The 25,168-nt window shown below is 40.0% G+C and overlaps 1 protein-coding gene across 1 annotated transcript in view; it reads right to left on the reverse strand.

The window, feature by feature from the left end:
• Nucleotides 1-4,932: 4,932 nt before the first annotated feature.
• LOC141129859 (protocadherin-9-like) overlaps nt 4,933-25,168 on the reverse strand; it is a 2,335,577-nt gene continuing 2,315,341 nt past the window's right edge. Inside the window, exon 4 of the mRNA XM_073617912.1 lies at nt 4,933-6,860. Within this exon, the coding sequence (XP_073474013.1) occupies nt 6,487-6,860 (374 nt within the window). The 3' untranslated portion in view covers nt 4,933-6,486. The remainder of the gene's footprint in view (nt 6,861-25,168) is intronic.

Here is a 25,168-nt window from a genome sequence, read left to right on the forward strand (position 1 = left end):
TTTTTAAAACTTTTTTGCATTGATGCATGTCCCCTGGGGCAGGACCCAGGTCCCCAAACACTTTTTATGACAAAACCATGCATATAAGCCTTTAGAATTAGCACTTTTGATTTCTCCCATAGACTTTTAAAGGGTGTTCCACGGCTTTCAAATTTGCCACGAACACCCCAAATTGTTGGCTATTCGGTGAACAGGCGAACACCCGATGTTCGAGTCGAACTTACGTTCGACTCAAACATCAGGCTCATCCCTATTAGTTAGTAGTGGAACTGTAAAAGGTGCGTGCATTGTTAGGAGATCATGGATAGTTTTTGGTTGCCCTGTGTGTGTTTTTGAAACCATAAGCTCTGAAGATTGCTCTTTCTTGTAAATAGACAGATATAGTTGCCATGAAATCCAGCTAGATTATTTAATTATTTACAATAACCTACCTGTTTACTGCTAAGAAAAATGTAAATAGGAAATTAGCACTGGCATTAAGCTAATATACTGTTCATCTTGTTTGTTAGTATTCGTTTTTGTTTTATGACAGAGTGAAGTCTCTGTATTCCAATTGTCACTGTGAAACATTTGCTGTCCTGTTGCCTCAGTCAGTTAGACATGTGCACAGTTTTCTAGGTACATACGTTCTACATGGTCTATGTGAGGCAATATGGTATGTCTTTACTAATATACTTTATTTCTGAATCTTAGTTTAACAAAATTAATATTTTCTGTTCTGAACTGAATCGTTAAAATACATTTTTCCTCCACAGAAATGGTAGGAAAAGAAGAAAAATGTAGGCCACATTTTACTAAAAGGATGCCTCATTTTTGTTTTTTATTTCAAGTTGGGTGATTGATGTTTATGAGTATACAGAAAAGATGATTTCTGAGGCTGCTTTGGAAATGTTTATTAGTAAAATGTTTAGTTTGCATCTTTCTACTTGTGGGCTTTTTGTCCAATTCAACATTTTAAATGTTGTGCCGGTCACACCCAAAAAATATAGTAGTAATAATAATAATAGACTATGAAATAGTAACTGTGAGAGATTGTACCTAGGCTGAACATCTTTCCAGATTCCCATGTGATACAATTTCATCTTGAAGATTCCCAGTGTCCATGAGTAAGAAGGATCAGTAATTGAGCACTTCTTTTTGTAATCCTACATGAAGGTACATGTCTATCACTAAGGATATGGTGCACACTGCACCCAAGAAACAAATTGCATAAATAAGGAGGTTTTCAAGTATGAAAAACCTGTATCCCCCAAATTTTCTAATCCCCATATAAAGATAAACATGTATTTATTGCATGACACTCTCAATATGCAGAATTCAGGTACATCTCAGTGGTAACAGCAGTAAAACCAGAGAGAGCAAGATCTGGGTACCAGCCTGGTTAACCAGGATGCCAACAGATTAGGTCAAGCTACAGAGGTCTGGAGATCTAAAACTGCACTAAGGCTAGGCATGCAAAACAATGTTCCAGCAGCTTGCAGGTGAAGTAAGCAAAGAACAGCTTCTAAGGTTTCAATATTACTTAAGATACCTGAACTGTTGTCAGTTGCTGGAAAAAAAATACGTTGAGTGACCCTGGTGGAGTAAGTTTGGATTGTGACTCACGCTAAAATTCTGGCATAATGCTAACACAAACATTAAGCTCAAAACTAGGCAGCAGTGTCATACACAAATCCATAGCTCTACTCAATCCGTGCCCCTCTTATACATGGACAATCTGAGTGCTGGCCATTGTAGTCTGCTCCATTCTCCATTAAAAATATGAAAAGATGTGTCAGCCACATTCCACTCTTACCTACTCTTACCATATTTATTAACAATCAGTAAGTTGTGAGCAAGCTGGGAATAGTGAAACACCTCAAGGAAGGATAGCTCTTGTGTGGAGACATTGTTGTATGCAGTCTATGTATTGATTATTATTAATTAATACAGTAAGAGGAGCTAAGAGTGGAGTGTGGGTGATACGTCCTTTCATATTATTGATAAGCAGCAGTGTGTTAATATCGGGGTTTAAGCATTTTGTGCAAGTCAAAGTCCCTTTCATTGCCAATTAGTTATATGTACACCAAAACCTTTAAACAATATACATTTTTAGTACTTTAGGGATCCCATATGAAAAACACATTATAGCAGATGCTCAACATTGAGATTTTGGAATTCACACAGCTCAAAAGGCTTTATATAGTTTGTTAGCAGTAATTCCCCTTTTAATTATTAGTTAAACAGATTCCATATTTGTAATATTGATTTTTTTCAGCTCATACTATTATTATTATACAAAATTTATATAGAGCCAACAGTTTACACAGCGCTTTACAACATGAGGGCAGACAGTACAGTTACAATACAACTCAATACAAGAGGAATCAGAGAGCCTTGCTCATTAGAGCTTAAAATCTAGGTGGGAGGCCCAAGTGATACAAAGGGTAATAACTACGGGGGGTGAGATGATGGAGAAAATCAAAGTACAGTTGTTAGGTGAAGGCAGGATAGGTTTCTCTGAAGAGGATGTTTTTTAGGGATCGTCTAAAAGCAAACATAGTAGGAGATAATAGGAGTGGGGAGTTCCATAGGATGGGAGAGGCTCTGGAAAAGTCCCGGAGGCGGTGATGAGGGAGCTAGAGAGCAGGAGGTCTTGGGAAGAATGAAGAGAATGATTAGGTTGGTATTTTAAGACTAGGTCAGTGATGTAGCTGAGGGCTTAATTGTGGATGGCTTTGTAAGTTGTTGTTAGTATTTTGTATTTAATTTGTTGGGGAGCCAATGAAGGGGTTGACAGAAAGGGGTAGCAGACACAGAGCGGTTGGTATGATGGATGAACCTGGCAGCAGCATTCATGATGGACTGAAGGGGGGATATCCTATGTAAAGGTAAGCCAATAGGGAGGGAGTTGCAGTAGTTGAGGCGTGAGATGATCAAGGAGTGAACTAGGAGCTTTGTGGTGTCATTAGTTATAAAGGGAAGTATTTTGGAGATGTTGTGGATGTTGAGGCAGCAAGATTTGGACAGTGATAGGATTTGGGGGTGAAAGGATAGCTCAGAGTCCAGGATTACATCTAGAACCTTGGCATGCAGGGATGGGTTGATAGTCAAGCCATCAATCATGACAGAGAGATCAGGGGAAGAGGCACTTGTGAGAGGAAATATAATGAGTTTGGTTTTTGATAGATTGAGTTTGAGGAAGTGGTGTGATGTCCAGACTGATATGTCTGATAGTAAATTTGTGATATGTGAGGAGACTGAAGGAGTCAGCTGAGGGGTAAAGAGATAAATGTGGGTATCATCAGCATAGAGATGATAATGTTCAGTGAGATACATACCCATAAACAAGAATACAAGGCTGCTTACTTACCGATAAAAATATCCCTTAGAACTGCAAAGACTCCAACAGATATTCTGGTATACATTTTATCTGACCCCTGGATGCTATGAAAAAGAAAAAAGTTGTAACTGCAAAATCTATGGAATCCTTAGGTGTAAGGGTAGCCTGATTCCAGGCTAATTTTAGAATTGTCTGTGGCAACAGGGTGAAGACTGGACTGCATACTGCTTAAGGATAAGGCGATAATGAACTTCTTTTGCCCACTTGAAGCACTCATTATCCTACACAGAGCAGAAAGTACCATACCTGTTTGAATATCACCAGTGCCTATGTTTTCCATGTATAAATTGATTGTATTTGACTCAATCACAAGGTACATTATAGTAGGTTTAATGACAGCATATGTCTCATCTACTGTCATTCTCAAGATAACAGTATTTCTTGATTCATCAAAGTTGGTAAAGTGCCATGCACTATTACAGCATGGAAGGTTTCACTTGCAATTGTATCTGTAAATTCAAAAAAGGTGAAAAATCAAATTCTAGGTGCTAAGGTCACTTGCTGCAAGCTAGTTAGAAGCTAGCTAGTACATGATTCATTAGCTCTTCTCACATATTACAGGAACACCAAAAGAATTTCATAAAAAAAAATCAGTATCACATACTGTTTTATAGAACTCTTAAGTTTTTGTAAATTCATCACATATTTAAAGCTTATTAATTTGTGCCTAACTAGGCGAAGCTAGTGTGAATGAGCCCTAATGCACAAGCAAGGTGCTTATGTGTGTGAAATAAATAACTACAGAGCTAGATTAAAAAACAATATATTGATTAATGTATAATTCATCTATATTGAATATGAAATCGATTTATATTGTACAGAATTTTACTACTACTGGGAACAAAGAGCTAAAGCTGATAGTAAATATCACATGGAACAAAGAGCTTAAACTGATAATAAATATATATATTGCATGTAAACGATTATTGTGTAATAATGTGACTGTTCTTATCTGACAGGGACATGTTACATGAGATTGAATTTACAATTGGATATAAGTATAAGTACTTGGATAAGTTTTAGATAAAAACCTAGAGCCAGTTCATATACTGTTTGTCCTACAATATTAGAAGTGATAGCTGGAACATCTCAGACACAGCTCAACTGTCATCTATTCCTTTTAAAGCTGCAGGTATTGGGCGGCTAGCATCTTAAAGCTATACTTGCATTGATTTTTTTTAAATTAAATTTAGCTATTACTTGATTACTGAAAAGCTCTACTTTGTTTCATGTTCTCAAGGTCTAGACCTTAAGGTCTTTTAACAGAGGTGTCTCATTTATTTATTGTTAATTAGAATATATGCCTACATGCTGGTTCTCCAGAAAGGGCATTCTCTTTTGTTAGAGAAAGTTGCCACTATAATTAACCTTGTTCTCTTTAGATATTGTCCAATATTGTTTTATCAAAATTCTATTTTTTTGGACTATAGCATGCTGCTTATTAAACTTTCAATAAATATGAACAAACACAGTTTGATAATATTATAAGAAATGATTCAAAACAGCATACATTTTAAAACATTTATTGCAAGTGCTTAATAACTGTAAATAACGTTGAATTGGCAAAGCAGTAACAAGAATAACTGGTTAGATACGTATTCTGTCATATTCATCAAACACCCCTCACAAACTGACAAATTACTGCAAAAAAGCAATGCACCCCCTTTCCACGCCTATACTGTGGATAAAATTGTGAGTTGGTATACACAAAAAAATATATTTTTTGAAGAAAAAAAAACATCTGATTAACAAACTTTTCATAGATGTTTAACTGTGGCATAGGATATTTTTTGTAAGGAATTTTGCATGCTACTTATTTGCTTTAATTGTCTGTCATGCCTTAACTAAAACCTTGATAGTATGTCCCAATTTATGTCTACGTGCAACTGAGATTCTATGAACATCAGAATTCACTTTTTGGCTAAACAGTGAAATGATATTTATTCTTGCCAGGCATTAGCCATTGATGTTAACAAACATTATTCAACAACAAAAACTGATAACTATCTACTCCCACCAACTGGCCTACTAAAAGAATGCCCTGTTTCACTATGGAGTCACAACACATTTATTATTTTGTGGCTATGATCTAAGAAAAACACTTGTGTTATTACAGCACGCTAGCTACAAAAGTGGCCAATTTGGCAATATAAACTGTTTTCATAAATGAATTCAATTGCATAATATTAGGGTTATTCTATTTTGAAAGGCTAAAATACGTTTGTATCATGGGTAATATATGTATTGCCTCTGTATTTAAGAAAATCATTTTAGAGTTTGATATATTATCTAGAGTATCATATGGAATAAATAACATTTTCATATTTCAAAATATAACATTTAGAGAACAGTTTATTTGCCAAATGCCCACAGACTTTCCTACCACTTTAAAACATGATCTTCAATAGTTTAACACAAGTGTTTCAAGTTGTTATATGTTAGACAGAAAACATTGAAACACTTAACAATTGGAAAAACAACATAAAATAATACTGTAGAATGCAACCTTGACACAAAAGTATGCTACAGTATATAAGTGATATTTTTCTTTTATAAGTACACAAAGTTGTTAGTAACTTGTTTCTATGTACAGGTATCTGATCTCTGAATGATATACAAGTGTCCACTAACATTATTAATAGCACAATAGGTTTCATCTTGAAAGATTTAGCTGGTTTGTTTTAAATTATGATCTCAAGTATTACTGTTCCAGCACAGATTGACAATAACAAGAGCACAATTCATCTAATTTGATATGCATTTCAACTACAACAATCCACATTGAATTCTGTATTCTTCCTATCCCTTTTTCATTACCATAATATGCCTCCTACAATTGGTAGCAGCAGTCCAGGGTAAAAAAAAAAAGTAAAAAAAAAAAAACATTTAGCAGAGTTTTAAACTCTGTTCACCAAAAATAACAAATCTAGAAATATGTTCATTCACATGTAGTAGAACACCACATGTTCAATGGTGCCAACACAAAAGTATGCATATTTTTTGTAATATGTCACATAGTTCTAGAGGTCTACTCAGTATATGAAGCTCTGAACACACAATGATAGCAAATCTAGTTTGGCTAAAATGATTAGTCCAAAAACTTGTTATAGTTGCTGCTCCTTTGGGCTATCCAGAGCACCTGAGACTGGCTTGTAGGATTTTAAATTAGCCAAAGGAATGTCACTCATATGATTCCCACTTGTGAAGTGTCCATCAGTACTCCCAAATTGGTTTTGATCATTGAACTGGTTTTTGTTGCTATCTTCTTTCCAGGTTTTTGTTAGTGTGTGTCCATTGACCAACTTGTCCTTTTTCAGCCAATCTTTCTGAGGTGCAAATGTAGAAAGAGGAGACTTTGGTTGCTGGTATGGACCAAGACTTGGGGGCATCCAGCAGTTATCTGAGTGGCCCAATACCAAACATTCTTGAGTACACATTTCTGTAGCTTCTCCTAATCCTCTAGGCCCAAGCAGTCCATCTGTGGGAAAAGATAAAAAAAGATTTAAAAAATGGGTCACTACTATTATACATACAAATTTAAAACAATGAATAATGTAAATATTATGAAAAACAGTAGATATATGTAATGTACCTATTCATTTAAAGTGCATATTTTTTTATTGCCAATTTGTAGATTTTTTTTCAGGTTCACTAAAGAAACAAACTTAAAAATAAGCTTCTTAGCTCTTCATATATATAACTCAATTAAGAGTTCATTCACAACACATAGCATTCAAAAAGATGCAGTGAAACCCACATTTTAACACACACCATTGCAATGGTAGAGCAGCTATTTAATGTGGTTTGTGGTGCTTGGTATTCATTCTTAACCTCCCTGGCGGTATGATTATTTCAGATTTTAGGTGCTGAAAGCGGTACCATTATTTTGCACAGAAATTTGGCATTTTATATTGTAGGCCTGTAATTCTTAGGAATAGTTCACTTAAATCTGTCCAAACAAGAGTCTAGTAGACATCCCGGGTTTGAAAAACGAAATAAAAAATTATAATATAATAAATAACTATAAATAATTATAACAAATAATAATATAATAATAATAAAAATTATATAATAATGTAATCAAATCAAAAACACTGAAATTTGCTCAGTTGCAGAATTGTAGCTTTTGTTACTTTTAGTGTTTGATGACGGATCTCCTCACAAATCACTATCGCTCAATTCTGCAAGTGATTATAATTTATTATCGCTTTTTTCTAGCTGGTCTAAAACCACTTTTGATGTAAAGAGACAGTTTTGGTTGCTATGGACAATCTCCAGTTTCCTGGCAGAAAGAACAGTTTTATATATATAAAACTGCATGCAGGACACTGGGCAGACCACTAGGGACAAAGGGGATGTGTCATTATTTGATACAGTACTGTAATCTGTAAGATTACAGTATACTGTATCTGTACTGTGTGTTTCACTTTTGAATTTACCACCGAACTCCGTCCCCGTGCGTCGCAACGCTCGCAGGGAATGGAGCTCGGCACTGTGAATCGAGCGAGACACAGCGGCTCGCCGATCACAGCGGAGAGACATCGCAGGAACCAGGGGACAAGGTAAGTAAACTCTTCCTGGATCCTGCGATGCAAGCCCGAGTCTGGCTCGGGGATACCGCTTTTGGTATGAAAAATCCACCCCGAGCCAGACTCGGGAATACCGCCAGGGAGGTTAAAGTGTATGTTTAGGTATTTTTGTTAGTTTTAGATTAGCGTAGGTACAGATAAAACCTTGATTGGGGTTATTTTTGCTGCTTGTGTCCTAATTTTGTGTCCGGAATTAATTTCATTACCTTCCTGACTAGAGATAAGCTGAATACCCCCCAGTTTGGTTCGCAGCAGAACATGCAAACAGGCAAAAAATTTGTGTGAACACGAGAACACCATTAACCACTTGCCGCCCGCCATATAGCAGGATGACGGCGGCAAAGTGGTTTCAATACCCTGGCTGGGCGTCATATGACGTCTGCAGGATATTGAGCCACTGCGTGCCCCCGGGGGTTCGTTGTGTCAGACTGACACCCCGCAACACTGATCTAGGTAAAGAGTCTCTGACGGAGACTCTTTACCACATGATCACACGCGTCTGACAGACGCGAGTAGAGGAGAGCCAATCGGCTGCTCTCCTGACAGGGGGGGGTCTGTGCTGATTGTTTATCAGCACAGCCCCACCTCAGATCCGACCCAGGACCACCAGGGAAGCCGCCCAGGACCACCAGGGAAGCCGCCCAGGACCACCAGGAAAGACATCCGCACTGGACCACCAGGTATGCCCCCTAGACCCCCAGGGAAATACTATTCTGTCCCCAGGCAGCTGCCAATCAGTGCCCAGGCAGCTGACAATCAGTGCCCACTCACAATGCCTACCACTGCCAGTGCCACCAGGGATGCCCATCAGTTCAGTGCCACGTATCAGTGCCCATCAGTGCCATGTATCAGTGCCCATCAGTGCCCAGAAGTGCCGCCTATCAGTGCACATCAGTGCCCAGCAGTGCTGCCTATAAGAACCCATCTTTGCAGCCTTTCAGTGCCCATCAGTGTTGCCTATCAATGCCCATCAGTGCCCACCAGTGCCGCATATCAATGCCCATCAGTGCTGCATATCAGTGCCACCCATCAGTGCCGCATATCACTGCCCATTGTCAGTGCCCGTCAGTGCCCGCTCATTGGTGCCACCTCATCTGTGCCACATTATCAGTGCCTGTTAGTGCCACCTTATCAGTGCCCATCAGTGAAAGAGAAAACTTACTTATTTACAAAATTTTTTAACAGAAACAAAAGCAAAACTTTTATTTTTAAAAAAAAATTTCGGTCTTTTTTTATTTATTTAGCAAAAAATAAAAATTGCAGAGGTGATCAAATACCACCAAAAGAAAGCTCTATTTGTGGGAACAAAATGATAAAAATTTTGGGTACAGTGTTGGATGACCGCGCAATTGTCATTCAAACTGTGACAGCGCTGAAAGCTGAAAATTGGTCTGGGCAGGAAGGTGTATAAGTGCCCTGTATTGAAGTGGTTAAAGTCTATGGGACAGTGGTGGCCCATGCACTGTGGGCGCACGGGCGCTGCCCCACCATCCATGTGCCCGGCCCCTTTGAGAACACCAGACTCATGGATTCCTATGGCAAGGGTGGGAGGGGGTGGTATTTTTTGAAGCACCTGATTAGAGCCAGAGGGTCTAATAGGCTTCAAAACGGTGGGCTCGGGGCACAGAGAGTGCGCCCTGATCCCACCCAATTGTGTGACCATAGCAAATTAATTTTAGCTATTTTCACACTAACCTTCCTCCCTGCCAATCAGGAGGCAGGACATCAGACCTGCTTCCTGATTGGCCAAAGTGCCAGGCCACCCTGTTGAATGCCTGGTGCTTAGGAAGAGGAGCGAGGAAACTTGCGCTGGAGCGGAGGTCACCACCTCTCTGAGAGGATCTGCTGCAGAGAGTGCTGTGTAAGTCCCCTCGGATCTGTCAGAGCCGCGAGGGGGAGTTCAAGAGCCACAATCCATGCGCGGGGGGTGCCAGAGCCACGATCCTCGTGCGGGGGGGTGCCAGAGCTGCAGGGGGGGTGGGGATGATGCTGCCAGAGCTGCAAACCCCGCGAGTGGGGGGTCTGTGGGCTCAGTGACTACATTTGATGGGCAAGTGGCTGCATATGATTGGCACAAGTGGCTGCATTTGATGGGCACAAGTGGCTGCATTTGATTGGCAAGAGTCTGCATATGATGGGCACAGGTGGCTGCATTTGATGGGCACAGGTGGCTGCAATTGATGGGCACAGGTGGCTGGATTTGATGGGCACAAGTGGCTTCATTTGATGGGCACAATGGTTGCATTTGATGGGCACAGGTGGCTGCATATGATGGGCACAAGTGGCTGCATATGATGGGCACAAGTGGCTGCATTTGATGGACACAAGTGGCAGCATATGATGGCACAAGTGGCTGCATTTGATGGGCACAGATGGCTGCATTTGATGGACACAGGTGGCTGCATATGATGGGCACAAGTGGCTGCATCTGATGGGCACAAGTGGCTGCAATTTATGAGGGGTTTCATTATTTTTCACTTTGTTTGTGCCCCCCCAAAATTTTGAGCACCAGCTGCCACTGCTATGGGACATGAACGTGAAAAATCGAAAGTGCTAATTTTAAAGGCTTATGTGCAAGTTATTGCCATAAAAAGTGTTTGGGGACCTGGGTCCTGCCCCAGGGGACATTTTTTCAGGAGCAGTGATTTTAATAATGCTTGAAGTGAAACAATAAAAATGAAATATTCCATTAAATATCGTGCCTGCGGGGTGTCTTTAGTGGGCTTGTAAAGTAGTAAATTTTTCCTGTATTTAAAACAATACCACAGCAAAATGACATTTCTAAAGGAAAAAATGTCATTTAAAACTACTCATGGCTGTAATGAATTGTTGGGTCCCAGCAATATAGATGAAAATCATTGAAAAAACATTTCCCCCTAGTGCATTACCAATCCCTTTGGGTCTGGTATGGATATTAAGGGGAACCCACACCCAAGTTTAAAAAAAATGGCATGGGGGTCCCCCAGGTCCCCCAGGCCACCAGGCACTATATACTCTGAACAGAAGTATATATACTATACGGCCTGCCCTATATACCCTGCAGAAAATTGGGCCTTAGGTGTAGGTGGTACCAGAACACTGTAAGCCCTCACAGATACTCTTGGTGAGCACAGGAATGGGCCCTGCTGTGAAATACTATATCAAAAATTGTAATTACATGCCCCTGTTAAAAAGGGGCACAAAAATTGCGTCTTTGATGGTGTTGGTGGTGGTACCAGAACACTGTAAGCCCTCACAGTTACACTTGTTGGGCACAGGAATGGGCCTTGCTATGAAATATTATATCAAGAATTGTAATTACATGCCACTGTTAAACTGGGGCAGAAACATTGGGCCTTGGGTGGTTGTGGTGGTGCCCTAAACCAAAAATATTATTGGAAGGTAGCATCATCAAGATTGAGGAGGAATAGGATAGTCAGCATAATCAGTCTTCAAGGGATTCCACATCCACAGAAAATCCAATCAGTTACATCAGCATCAGGTGCTTGATAGCATCAGGAGCTTCAGGTGCTTGATAACTGCTGATCCAAGACTGATCCATTTTTATGAATGTGAGCCTATCAATGGAGTCTGTGGACAGGTGCACTCTGATTTGTTACAAACCCTCTAGCAGCATTGAATGTGCGTTCAGAAAGAACACTGGATGCAGGACAGGCCAGTAGCTCAATTGCATATTGAGCAAGTTCTGGCCAGTGGTCCATCTTCAAGATCCAGTAACCCAGTGGATGCTCTGTTGGAAATGTCTCCAAGTCTGCTCTTGCCCCTAGATATTCCTGCACCATGTAATGCAGATGCTGGTTGCTTGAACTGATCAGACCTTGGCGCTGAGGACTGAAAAATAGTTTAAAGGCATTGGTCAGCCGGCCACCTTCTCTACCGCTCTTCCTCTGACTGAATGAAGCTTCAGCAACTCGTTGTCCAGCACCAGGAAATGGTAATCTCCCAGGGTCTGGAAATGTGTTACACAAACCTTTCTTCAAGGCCTCCTGAAGATCCTTTCCTCTGCTCTCTCTGTGGAGGCAGGATGAGTTCTGCAACTTTACCATTGTAATGTGGATCAAGAAGGGTTGCCAGCCAGTAATGATCCTTGATACCACAAATCCTAGGGTCCTTTCCCAGGCTTTGCAGAATCAGGGAGGCAATGCAGCATAAATTTGCAGAGGCATTAGTCCTTTGGGTCACTAAGGATCACATGATCCGTAACTACCTCCTCTCAGCCACGTACAACTCCTTGGGTTTCTGGGGACTGAAAACTATCCCTTGAAGACTGCTGCTGAGTGTTATCCTCTACATCCATGCTGACACAATCCTCCTCCTCTTCTTCCTGTGTGTTTGGTGGGTCCGCAGGAATGCTATCTGGATAAAGGGGGCCTTGAGAGGTAAGGAAGTCCTCCTCTTACTCCCGCTTTTCTGCCTCAAGTGCCCTGTCCATTATTCCATGAAGCGTGTGCTCCAACATGAAGACTAGAGGTACAGTGTCACTGATCACCATCCTTGTGGCCTCCTAAAATGGTGACAGGACAGTGCATGCATCATTGATGAGTAGCCACTGGTGTGGCGAAAAGAAGCCAAGCTCCCCTGACCCTGTCCTGTTGCCATACTCACACAGGTACTCATTAATGGCTCTCTGCTGCGTGTACAGCTGCTGCAGCATTGTCAATGTTGAGTTCCACCTGGTGGGCATGTCACAAATGAGGCGGTTGGAGATCAGATTGCATTCCCTTTGAATGTCAGCCAGCCGAACACTGGCATTGTATGACCAGCAGAAATGACCACAGGCTTTTCTGGCCTGCCTCAGGAGATCCTGTAAGCCTGGGTACCTGCTCAAGAACCGCTGCACCACCAAATTCAGGACGTGTGCCAAACTTTGAACATGGGTCAAGTGTCCCTATCGGAGGGCAGAGAGAAGGTTGGTGGCATTGTCACATACAAGAATTCCTGGCTGAAGCTGGCATGGCGTCAACCACCTCTGAGCCTGCTTCTGCAGAGCTGACAGAATCTCTGTCCCAGTGTGGCTCCTGTCCCCTAAGCAGACCAACTCAAGCACCGCATGGCCTCTTTTTATCTGACTGCTTGTGTAGCCCTTGAATGCTTACGGAGCATCACTGGTACAGAGGACAAATCTGCAGAAGAGGCCATAGAGAAAGAAGAAGTGGAGGGGTGGATGAGAGAGCTGTTGGAGAATCACCAATAGCATTTTGGAGGCGTGGTGGCGGAACAAGCTCCAACAATGCTTAACCCTGTTCTGCATCCTTCCCAGCTGCCAGCAGAGTTACCCAGTGCGCCATGAAGGAAAGGTAATATCTCTGCCCATGCCTGCTGGACCATGAGTCAGCGGTAATATGCACCACCCTGCTGACCGCCCTGTCCAATGAGGCCAAAACATTGCCTTCCACATACTGGTAGAGAGCCGGAATGGCCTTCCATGAAAAGAAATGGCGTTTTGGAACCTGCTACTTAGGTACCGCACATTCCACAAATTCACAAAAGGGGGTAGAGTCTACCAGCTGAAAAGACAGCAATTTGGCCAAGCTAGCATTTAGACGCTGAGCATGTGGATGGCTGGGACTGAATTTCTTTTTAAGGTTCAGCAACTGGGTTAGGAAAATTTGCCTGCTAAAATTAGATGGTGGTGTACTGCTAGCAGATTGGCTGCAAGTACTTAGCACACCTATTGTTATACCTTCAGGTTTTTGAGAGGTTGGAGATCCCAGATGAGGAGCAAGCAGAAGCCTGCATTTTCTTTGATGTGGGTCTTTCAAGTGCTGTTGCCAACGAACTGCATGGCAGGTCGTCATACATCTGGTCAAGAATGTGTTGCCCAAGTGGCTGCTGTTCTGGCCATGCTTGATCCACTTCAGACATAGGTTGCAAACAGCAACGGTGTGATCTGCTGCACACATGTCAAAAAATACTCACACCAAGGAACTTTTAAAAGTCAGTTAAAAGTTAAAAGCATCAGCAGCACCCTGCACCTGCAGAGCTCTGCGGTGTGATGCAATAGAGTGGCTGCCCTTAAGCTGTCCCCTAGAGGACATCCTGACTCGTTGGAGTTGTGCCGCCTCCTCCTCCTCTCTTCTCTCAGGCACCCAAGTACAGTCAGTGACCTCATCATCCCCTCCCTCCTCGTCACTGGAGCAAACTTGGCAGTATGCTGCAGCTGGGGGAACATGACTGCCAGTTTCCTGTCCTTCTTGGGCACCCCCTCTCTCTAGGCTCATATTACGCCCTTCCTCAACCTGGGAACCAACATCGGAGCCTTTAAATCGCTGCACATCCTCCAGCAGCATATACCCGACACTGTGGTTGAATAATTCTGGGGACACCTCTATGCATGATGATGGGGCTAGGGAAGGAGTGACTGTGGACAAGGAGCAGGTGGAATAGGCTGCTTTGGCAGCTGCGTTGGAAGGCAAATGACTCTGAGCCTGCGTGACAGAGGATAAGGAGGAGGAGGATGGCTTTGTTATCCACTCCACTAACTCTTCTGCATGTTCTGGCTCAATAACACGGCCAGCAGCAGAAGAAAAGGACAAGCATGCCCAACGGCCACCTGCAATGGATGCACCATGTCCATGACCAGCACTGTTGACTGTAGACACAGAGGCTGCTTGCCCTCTTTTAGTGGCCTGTGAGTGTCTGCTTCTCTTTGGTGGCCTTCCGGACATGATGTATATTTTGTTTTACAACACCACGCTACACTGTATTAGATACTGTTTACACCACCAGAAGTGTAATAGAAACTGTACACACTGTATTAGATACTGTGTACACCGCGTGCACTGTATTAGCAACTGTACTACGGCTGCACTGTATTTTAAACTGTGTACACCACCAGAAGTGTAGTAGAAACTGTACACACTGTATTAAATACTGTGTACACCACCAGAAAAGTAGTAGAAACTGTACTACAGCTGCACTGTATTGTGTACTGTGTACAGCACCAGAAGTGTAGTAGAAACTGTACACACTGTATTAGATACTGCGTATACCGCCTGCACTGTAGTAGCAACTGTACTACAACTGCACTGTATTGTGTACTGTGTACACCACCAGAAGTGTAGTAGAAACTGTACACACTGTCTTAGATACTGTGTACACCACCAGAAAAGTATTAGCAACTGTACTAAGGGTGGACTGTATTGTGTACTGTGTACACCACCAGAAGTGTTGTAGAAACTGTACACACTGTATTTGATACTGTGTACACCACCAGAAAGGTAGTAGAAACTAGACATGTTCATTCGTTTTTGTCCGAATGCATTTTCATCCGAATTTCGGGTATTTTCGTTTTAATAAACGATAACGAACGTGCAGAATACGAAAACCGAAAGATCCGACATAAACAAATGCTTTATTTTCATTTTTGTTGCGAAAACAGTTTAATATAGATAGGAGATTTGACATGACGCTGACAATAGAAATCTGTGTCAATCAAACCTGTGGTCGAATGTGCCTAACCTTAACTCTATTAGTCCAATTTTATTCTACATAGAGAGAAAAGATTCGCCATAGAGAGAAAAGATTCAACATTATAGAGACAATCGCAAAAAAGGTTGAATGTGCCTAACCTAACTCTATTAGTCTAAGATTATTCGACATCGAGAGAAAAGATTCGACATAGAGAGAAAACATTTGACATTATAGAGACAATAGCAAAAAAAGTCGAATGTGCGTAACCTAACTCTATTAGTCCAAGATTATTCGACATAGAGAGAAAAGATTCGACATGAAGATTTGACGAAGCAGTCGCCGCGAGCGGACATTTATGGTCAGATGCTCCCCCCATAGGCTATAGAAGAATTCTAATGTTGATTGACTAGTAATAATAATTAATAAATATAATTATTACTAGTGTCATACAACATTAGAATTCTACTATAGCTTGTAGGCGGAACATTCGACCGGAAATGTACGATTGCGGCATCGAAAAGTTTAGCTCTTCTTAGAACATTCGACAGACACCATAAGCCTTCATTGATAGATTTGACCTTAATTATTTTGGATTTTCGGACGAATGCATAAAAACGAATTTTGGGAGTAACTAAATAAATGTATTTTTCAGACAAAAACGAAATTCCGAAACAAAATATTTCAGTGTGCACATGTCTAGTAGAAACTGTACTATAGCTGCACTGTATTGTGTATGTGTACTGTGTACACCACAAGAAGTGTTGTAGAAACTGTACACACTGTATTAGATACAGTACACAACAGAATATATATATATATATATATATATATATATATATATATATATATATATATATATATATATACATATATATTTATATATATATATACACACTGCCTGCACTGACTGGATATAGAGTAAACACTGAATCACTGAATTTATAGGCTATGCTAAATGCAGAGTATATATATATATATATATATATATATATATATATATATATATATATATATATATTAGACTGCCTTTATATATATATATATATATATATATATATATATATATATATATATCAAAAACACTGCCACTAACTGAATTACCTTCCTGCTTAATGTAACTCAAGCTATCTCTCTGTCCACACCAACAACACTACACAGGGTCGCTGTGTAAGCTGCCTTATATAGTATGGGGCATGGACTTATTCCCCCTGAGCCATTATCAGCCAAAGGCACCCTACCTTTGGCCAATTATGGCTCTCTTAGCAAGGGGCACTGTGATTGGCCAAAGCATGCAGTTCAGGTGCATGCTTTGGCCAATCATCATACAGAAATGCACTGCGATCTCGCAGTGAATTATGGGGTGTTCTGCAGCAGTCAAATTTGCCGCGAACGCCCCATAATGTTTGCTGTTCTTCGAACGGGCGAACACCCGATATTCGAGTCAAACCTATGTTCAACCCGAACATCAAACTCATCCATATTCCTGACCCAGATGCAAAAGAAAGTGAGAGGAAATTTCTACAAAGGGAGAGGAATTTCTTTGCTAGACAGTTGTCATTGGAAAAGGTGAACCTATTGAAAAATTTACCCTCCTCTCCTTCTGACGCCAGTACAAAATAGAGTGGATCTACTTAACGGGATACAGTAGGAAGATATTTTTATTTACTTATTTGTTTTTGTAGCGTCTGGCTTCCTATTTATTTTTCAAATTTTCAAGTTTCCCATATTTTGGCAATAGCTTGGTTATTAACCCTACAAATGACCACAATTGAATAACAAGATTCACCCCCTTTTTCCATAGACATCAAAAGGTTTCACCACAAAGTTTGTGAACTTGGAGGAAGATTCACAGAGCTGTTTGTGAACCAAACCCAGGTAGATTCTCTCATCCCTAATCTTTACCTACTCTATCTTAAGCTAAAAATAAAAATGTATACACTATAATGGCTCTCTAGCACACATACTGTATAAACGACGATGTCTTCGTGAGACGAAACGTACGTCGGATGGTTGACGCGCTGACGTCATCGCAGTATATCCCATACCTCGTCCTGAACGGGTGTCTATTAGCCGGCCGGCTGCAGTACTTTTATATGCTTTTATCTCTGTTCCACATGTAAGTGCAATTTTTAAATATATTAAATCTTTGTTTCAACAATTTTACACTATGGAGAGCCGTTGTTTTATTATATTTCTGGGTCCTGCCTATTGAATGTCGGGTTGGATTGAGCTGCCTTGTTTGAGTCCTGGTCCTTCATTGAAAGCCGTGGTGTGACGTTTCCAGCATTTGACCATCAGGTTGCTGTACAAGCTTGCTAAAGCTTGCCAGCATGTGAGGATCCCCTCACATGCTGGTGTTATGTGATTGAATTACTTTTTATCCGTACATCTTTGGTTGAACTTTTTCCTCCCTTCTATCTGGACTTATTACCCATTACTCACATTTTCACTGTTTGGACTTATTTTTACCACCCTTTTTGTTTTTTTTTTGTTTTTTAGGACTTATATTGTGCTTCACATATGCTATTTTTGAATCCTTTAGGGTCGTTTGTTTACATATATATCAATTTATATGTTTGTCTACTGATTTTTAGCACTACTCACGTTTTATAATATTATTTGATTTGTGTATATCCCACTTATTTTGAGCTGCTGCTTCTCATTTTTTGTTACCAAGTAGAGCGATATATATATTTATTTCTACTGTATAAAGTAAAAATAAAAACACAGAAAAACATGCAGTCAAACATGAATCAAGTTCAACTGTGAACAAGCTCTATAGAGAAATTAAACCACTGAATTCCAACAATGTGTTTGGTGTGGTGTATGTTTCACATGGTGATCTGGCCAATAACACACTTCTTGTCTTAGGGTGTCTCCTCTCTGTGGAGAAGAATCAGAGCTACCCTTGGACAGCAGCATTGTCCACCTGTGGAGAGAGTAGTACTACATTCACTAGCACATTTAGAAGCACTGGGCTAGCCAATTAAAGCCAAACTCCAAAAGAAAAAAAAATTTAAGCAGTTACAGCAACAGAATTTTTTCTTTTTGAATATGATTGTATTTACCCCTGTCAGTGTTAAATGGGCAAAACCTTTAAACCATCACTTTTTTAGGACAACTTGATCTGTTAAAGAAGTCAAAACATAAAATACTTGGCCAAGCACATGTACCTTAACATATACCACATATCTCACTCAGAAAAAGCATGGTCTCCACATGAATCATCTGCCCTTACTCAAGATGGCCACAGCTAGAAATGCTATGGGGTGTTTTTCAAAGGGATTTCTCAACAAAATAAAGCACATGGAGACATGGATGGATGAGTAAACTAACCTTAAATATTAAAAAAAAAATACAGTACAGTTAAGTTCCACTTTAAGTGCAGTACCCCTTAGAAACCAAACCAAAATTTGCTTTGCTGACATCAGGCCACTGAAAGAGTATAAATGGTTGTTATGAAATACTTTGCTGAAGAATTAGCACTTAAGTCTAAAGTGTAATTTCAAAACTGTTTTTTTGGGATTTTTTTGAGGCTTCATTAGAGAGATTTTCACCCACTTACTATTGTGGTGACATTTCATTCACTAGGCAGGAAAAACTGACAAAGAGATTTGAAATCAATTTCCAAGAAATGTGTATTGCAGATAAAATGAAACTTATTTGCAATAGAGTTAATTAAAAATTATAAACCTGCAAAATAGTCAGTTACTTTATATTCCTTTTGCTAAATATTTTATGTAACTAATTAAGGAGTTCAGTATTTATTGTACATATGTCATTTGGTTCTAATATTAATAGCACATGTTTTACAGTAAATGCACATTTAGGCCTTATACATGGAGCATATAACACACTGAGGGTGATTTACTAAAACTGCAGCATGCACAATCAGGTGCAGAAAAGAGGGAGAGATGCTCTGGTGAGGCTGGGTATCCAGTCATTAGTAGCAGTGGAGAGATGGCACTGAAGGCAGCACGTTGTAGAGAAGAAGCAGCTCTGGAGGGTCATAAAGGAAAGAGAAGTGCGCCTCTAAGTGCAGTGGTTAAAAGATTTATTACAGGTACAATAGGATTAAACACACTTACAAGAGAGTAAGAGGTCATAGGCATATAATGATTAGTCCTCATGTGCATCGCTGTAATCCTCATCTGTCTGGGAGAGAGAGCCATCCTGCAGCTGTCAGATTCACTAGTGATGTGGATTAGCGAGGAGGTGAAGATGCGATGAGGTGGCCTGGGTTCTGGAACCAAGCTGGAACGCATGCAGCCAACGTAACATCAGGTTAAGATGGTGGGCGGTAACGCGTTTTGGAGCATGCACGGGTCTGAGGAAGAAGCCGTACATGCTCTGAAATGTGTTACCACCTACTACCTTCACCTGATGTTACATTGGCTGCATGCATTCCAGCTTGGTTCCAAAACCCGGGCCGCCTCATCCCATCTTCATCTCCTCGCTAATCCACGTCACCAGGACTCTGACAGCTCCCAAGACAGACAAGGATTACAGCGATCCGCATGAGAACTGATAATTGTATGCCTATTACCTCTTACTCTCTTGTAAGTGTTTTTAGTCCCATTGTGCCTGTAATAAACATTTTAACCACTGCACTTATGCACAATCAGATGCAGATGGTAGCCAATCAGCTTCTAACTTAAGCTTGTTCAATTCAGCTTTGACAATAAAACTTGGCAGCTGATTGGTTTCTATGCAAAGCTGTACCATATTTTGCACAATCCAGTTTTAGTGAATCTCCCCCACTGGGCCTAATTTACTAAAAGGAAATACAGTACATCATGCCCTTTGGACAAAAAAGGCAACTTAAGAATGGATAATTATCATCAAAACATGAATCCCCAGGCTGTAGATTTTGAAACTGTGCAAGCATACTTGTCATGTGCAAAAAATGTAAGCACTGTAATACTTCTGTAAAGCATGTACTATTGCCATTTTTTACTTTTAGTATTTTGTTGCAGTCATCTTCATTGATATCGGTACACATTGTACAGTGACGTTCAAAAAGTCAAATACTAAATAGCAAACAGATGTAAGGTAGCCCCAAATACATTATGAAAATATACTTTTTTCTACACATACTATTACTTAGCAGACATTCATTTGGATGCTGGAACATTAGGTACTTAGCAATTTAATTAGTAAATTAGCCATATGTACACTGTCAGAGTTGTGTACAAAGCTTGTGAGTGTGGTGAATCGTGTATTTTCTTTAGTTCAGGTTCAGTCAATGACTGGCAAAGACATTATAAAAAAAAAAAACGTAGGCAGTTACAGCCCAAACCCCGCAACACCTTTGTTCCCAGTATGTGAATTTAGCCATTTGGTTCAACATACACTTTTAGACCCATTTTTGTAGGACACACAGTAGTCAGAAAAATACATAATGGAAATGAGTTTGCATTTTCCAGCTTTAGTAAATCAAGTGCAGCTCTGCATAGAAAGCAGGTAGCTTCCAGGTTATATTTATATATTATATTTGTCAAAGCTTAATTGAAGAAGATAGAAGCTGATTGGCTACAATGCACAGATGCACCAGATTTTGCACTCTCCAGTTTTAGTAAATCAACCCCAATGCGAGACAGCCTTTACAGTAGCTATACTAAATGCATGATTAAAATCTCTTTGGTAATTACAGATTTTAACCATTTCCCACATATATCAGAATGAGGGTTGGAAAGTGGTTGTATTATCCTGACTGGGCGTCATATGACGTCCAGCAGGATAAGCTGGTAGCACGTGCCCATGGGAGGGCACACAGCACAGTGAACAGTGATGTGGTATGTCGCTCTGACACACCGCATCTCTGATCTATGACGTAGGCGCTTTACCATGTGATCAGCTGTGTCCAATCACAGCCCATCGCATGGTAACCAGGAAGTGCCATTTATCAGCTTTTTCTCTACTTGTGCTGACAAGGCATGTGTAGAGAAAAGCTGATCGGTGGCTCTCCTGACTGGGGGGTATGCGCTGATAATTAGAGCATTGATTATCAGTGCAGATCCATCTAGGATGCCCACTAGAGCCCACCAGGGATGACAATCAGTGCCCATTAGGGATGCTGATCTGCACCCATCAGTGATGCCTTTCAATGCATCCTAATCAGTGCTGCCTATCAGTGCCATCTATCAGTGCCGCCCATCAGGAACCATCAGTGCCCCCCATTAGGGCCCATCAGTGCCGCCTATCAGTGCCCATCAGTGCCGCCCATCAGTGCCCATCAGTACTGCCTATAAGTGCCCACCAGTGCCACCTATCAGTGCCCATTAGTGCCATCTGTCAGTGCCCTTCAGTGCTGCCTATGAGTGCCCATCAGTGCTACCTATCAGTGCCCATAAGTACTGCATATCAGTGCCACCTATCAGTGCCCATCAGTGTTGCTTATCAGTGCCACCTATCAGTGCCCATCATCAGTGCCCATTGGTGCCACCTCATCAGTGCCACCTCATCTGTGCCACCTCATCAGTGCCCAGCAGTGCTGCCTCATGAGTGCCGTCAGTGCAGCCTCATCAGAGCTCATGAGTGAAGGAGAAATCTTACTTATTTATAAGGTTTTATAACCGAAACAAAGAAATTATTTTTCTTTCAAAATGTTCTGCCTTTTTTTATTTGTAGTGCAAAAAATAAAAAAAAACAGTGGTGATTAAATACCACCAAAAGAAAGCTCTACTTGAGGGGAAAAAAATATACAAATTTTGTTTGGGTACAGTGTTGCATGACTTCACAATTGTCATTCAAATTGTCACAGTGCTGAAACCTGAATATTTGCCTGGGCAGGAAGAGGGTGAAAGTGCCCTGTATTGAAGTGGTTAAACATTTGTTGGCAATCATCTTATTAGCAATACATTGGATTTAAGTGTGCTACAAATAAGATGATAACTAAGAAGTAGTAAATCTAGATATAATAGTACATGTAACCCTAACCTTCCTATCTTGGTTACTGAGATATTGTTGGCAGCAACCACACTCTCACATCGCACTGAAAGGAAACAAATACTAAAAGAAATATATTGCCTGTCATTGCTGAACTTCTCCAATTGCTTGTTGCCTGGCTTTTTCTGGCTTCAGCACTCTCTGAATAATGACCTTCAACAAGCAGCAAGGAAAGTCAAAATTGATTTTGGGTCAGTGGTTTCCAAAGTAACAAAAGTACTGGCTTGGCTTGACACCAATATAATTATCATTTTTGAAAGAGTTTAGCAATGGCAGCCTTTGAACAGGTTTTTCTTAAGAACAAGGTACTGATAATGAGAAGGTTGTCTATGTTGTTTTAGGCTTTGACTGCATGAACAGCAGATTCACTAGAGGTATCTCTATTCATTGACCAAGTAAAAGTAAGAGCTCATTTTACATGAATACACAGTACTTTAATAAACTACCAGTAAACCCAATCTAGTTAGATGTACATCTTATTTGAATAAGCTATTTTGATGACAAACAGCTCTAATAAATATTACTAGTTTAAAAAAAAAAAAAAAAAATATATATATATATATATATATATATATATATATATATATATATATATATAAAGTAAGTTGATGGTTTCTCTCTATTAATAACAAATGTATGGCACACAAATTAAAACCGGTGGGAGTAAACTCCCATGCATGTATTTTACCTATAGGTAAGCCTATAATAAGGCTTACCTATAGGTACTGTAAATATCTCCTAAACATGATGTCACTGGCGCATGCGCTCTGAAGGAATGGCATACCCGTGCCGTTCCTTCAGAGTCCTGTGCTGTAATTGGCAGCTCTTACGACTAAGGCTAAAACGCGTCAGTATAATTGTTTTATTGCCACTCTGATGTACCAATAAACGACACTTCAAGGATTACAGTCTTGCCAGCTCCTCTTACTATTCCTGCGTAATGACATCATCGAGGCTCCGGCCACTCACACAGCTGGAGTTTGCAAGCCCGGAAGGAAGACCGGGTGAAGATGAAAGCGTCTGCGATGCATACTAGCACATTATGGCATTACCTTGCAGATTAAAAAACACAAGCATAATGTAGCCAGTGTATATGCATATAAGGGAAGTTCTAAACAATTTTTGCAAATAAAATCTACATTAAAAAGAAATTTGTAATATTATAGCAAATATTTTGTAAACTCCTGTGTTATTCTTATGTACCTGAATATTTCCATTTCAGTCCAATATATACAGCATGTGACTTATTGTTACCTATTTTCCATCTTTTTTGCTGATAAAAGGTGTGCCAGTTTTGAGTTGACTTTTTCACATATTTTTGAAGATATTCAGTTATAGCCTAGCATTTAAACAGAGCTGCAAACATTTTAACCTTGAACATAAAAACAATCTCATAAAAACAAAGTATATAAAGACAGACATTTAGCCCTTTATTTACAGTATTATGAGTGTTATTCAGCTGCAGTGATGATTGGTAGTCTTCCGTTTTTCAATGACTTTTATTTTTTATATGAATACCCAGATAAAAAGTAGCTTACTTGTACTGTATGAGAAAAGAGCAATACTGTTAGTACAAAAACTGTACGCTATAGTTGTATCTTATTCATATCAATATAGTTTTTAGGTACAAGAGCAACACATGTTTATAGAGCAGTTCTAACACTAATAAAAGTACATAAAACTGCACTATATAGTTGTAATCTCAGTTACCCATAAGGGTTGATTTACTAAAGGCAAATATTCAGTTTGCAAGACAAGTTGCACTTTGCAATGAAATTCTCCACTGAATGTGGTTTTCACATTGCAAAGGATACCCAATAACATGCAGGAAAAAAAAAATTCAATTCATGATTGGACGATGGGAGTTAGCAAAGCTTCACCTAATTCACTAAAATTCCCTTGCAAAGTGCAAATTCCCCTGTAAAGCGAACAGCCTTTAGTACATAAACCCCATATAATCAATTAGGTACAAGAGCAACTCATGTTTATGTAGCATATTTATAACAACAATTGATTTTTATAGGTTTTGCAGTTCAACTGCTTGTTTTACTTTTGATTGACCCCCCCCCCCCCTCACACACACACCATGGGTTGAATTTTCTAAGGGCAAATAGGCTGTTCACTTTGCAAGGCAGGTTGCACTGTGCAAGTGAACTTTCCCCAGAGCTTAGTTAATGCAGTAAAAGTTTACTTGCCAAGAATACATAGTCATATGCAACGAAAAAAAAACAGCATTTCTGTTTGCAGATAGTTAGATGATGGAAACCAGCAAAGCTTCACCTCATTTACTAAACTCTGGAAAATCACTTTGCAAAGTGTAACGTCCCTTGAAAAGTAGACAGTATATTTGCTTTGGTAAACCATTTCCTATGTCTCCATTGAAGCTAGAACATAATATATTCAATGCTTTGGATGAGATCTAGCAGTTCAAGTCAAATATGATAGAGTTCCTAAGACCTGTGTTTTTTAATTTGAAGACATAACTGTAATGTATTAACAGCTAATTCATAGCTTTCAGAGTTATCAAAGTGACTTCATCATTTGTCAGTTTCTAAATCTAGCAGTATGTAATACTCTCAAAAGACTATTGTCACATAGAGGTTTATTTACTAAAGGCAAATATACTGTGCACTAGAAGTGTACTTGCTCAAGATGTAGGGGAAGCTCTAAAATGAGGGGAAGCTCTGCTGATTTCTGTCATCAAATCATGTGCAAGCAAAAATGCAGTTTTTTATTTCCCCTGCATGTTACCCTTTAGAACTAGAGCAACTGTACTTGCAGTGTATTTGAAGTGCATTCCTCAAAGCACTTTTAAGTAAATCAACCCCACTGTTTC

This window comes from Aquarana catesbeiana, linkage group LG02 (genome assembly GCF_042186555.1).
Source record: "Aquarana catesbeiana isolate 2022-GZ linkage group LG02, ASM4218655v1, whole genome shotgun sequence".
Lineage (NCBI taxonomy): Eukaryota > Metazoa > Chordata > Amphibia > Anura > Ranidae > Aquarana > Aquarana catesbeiana.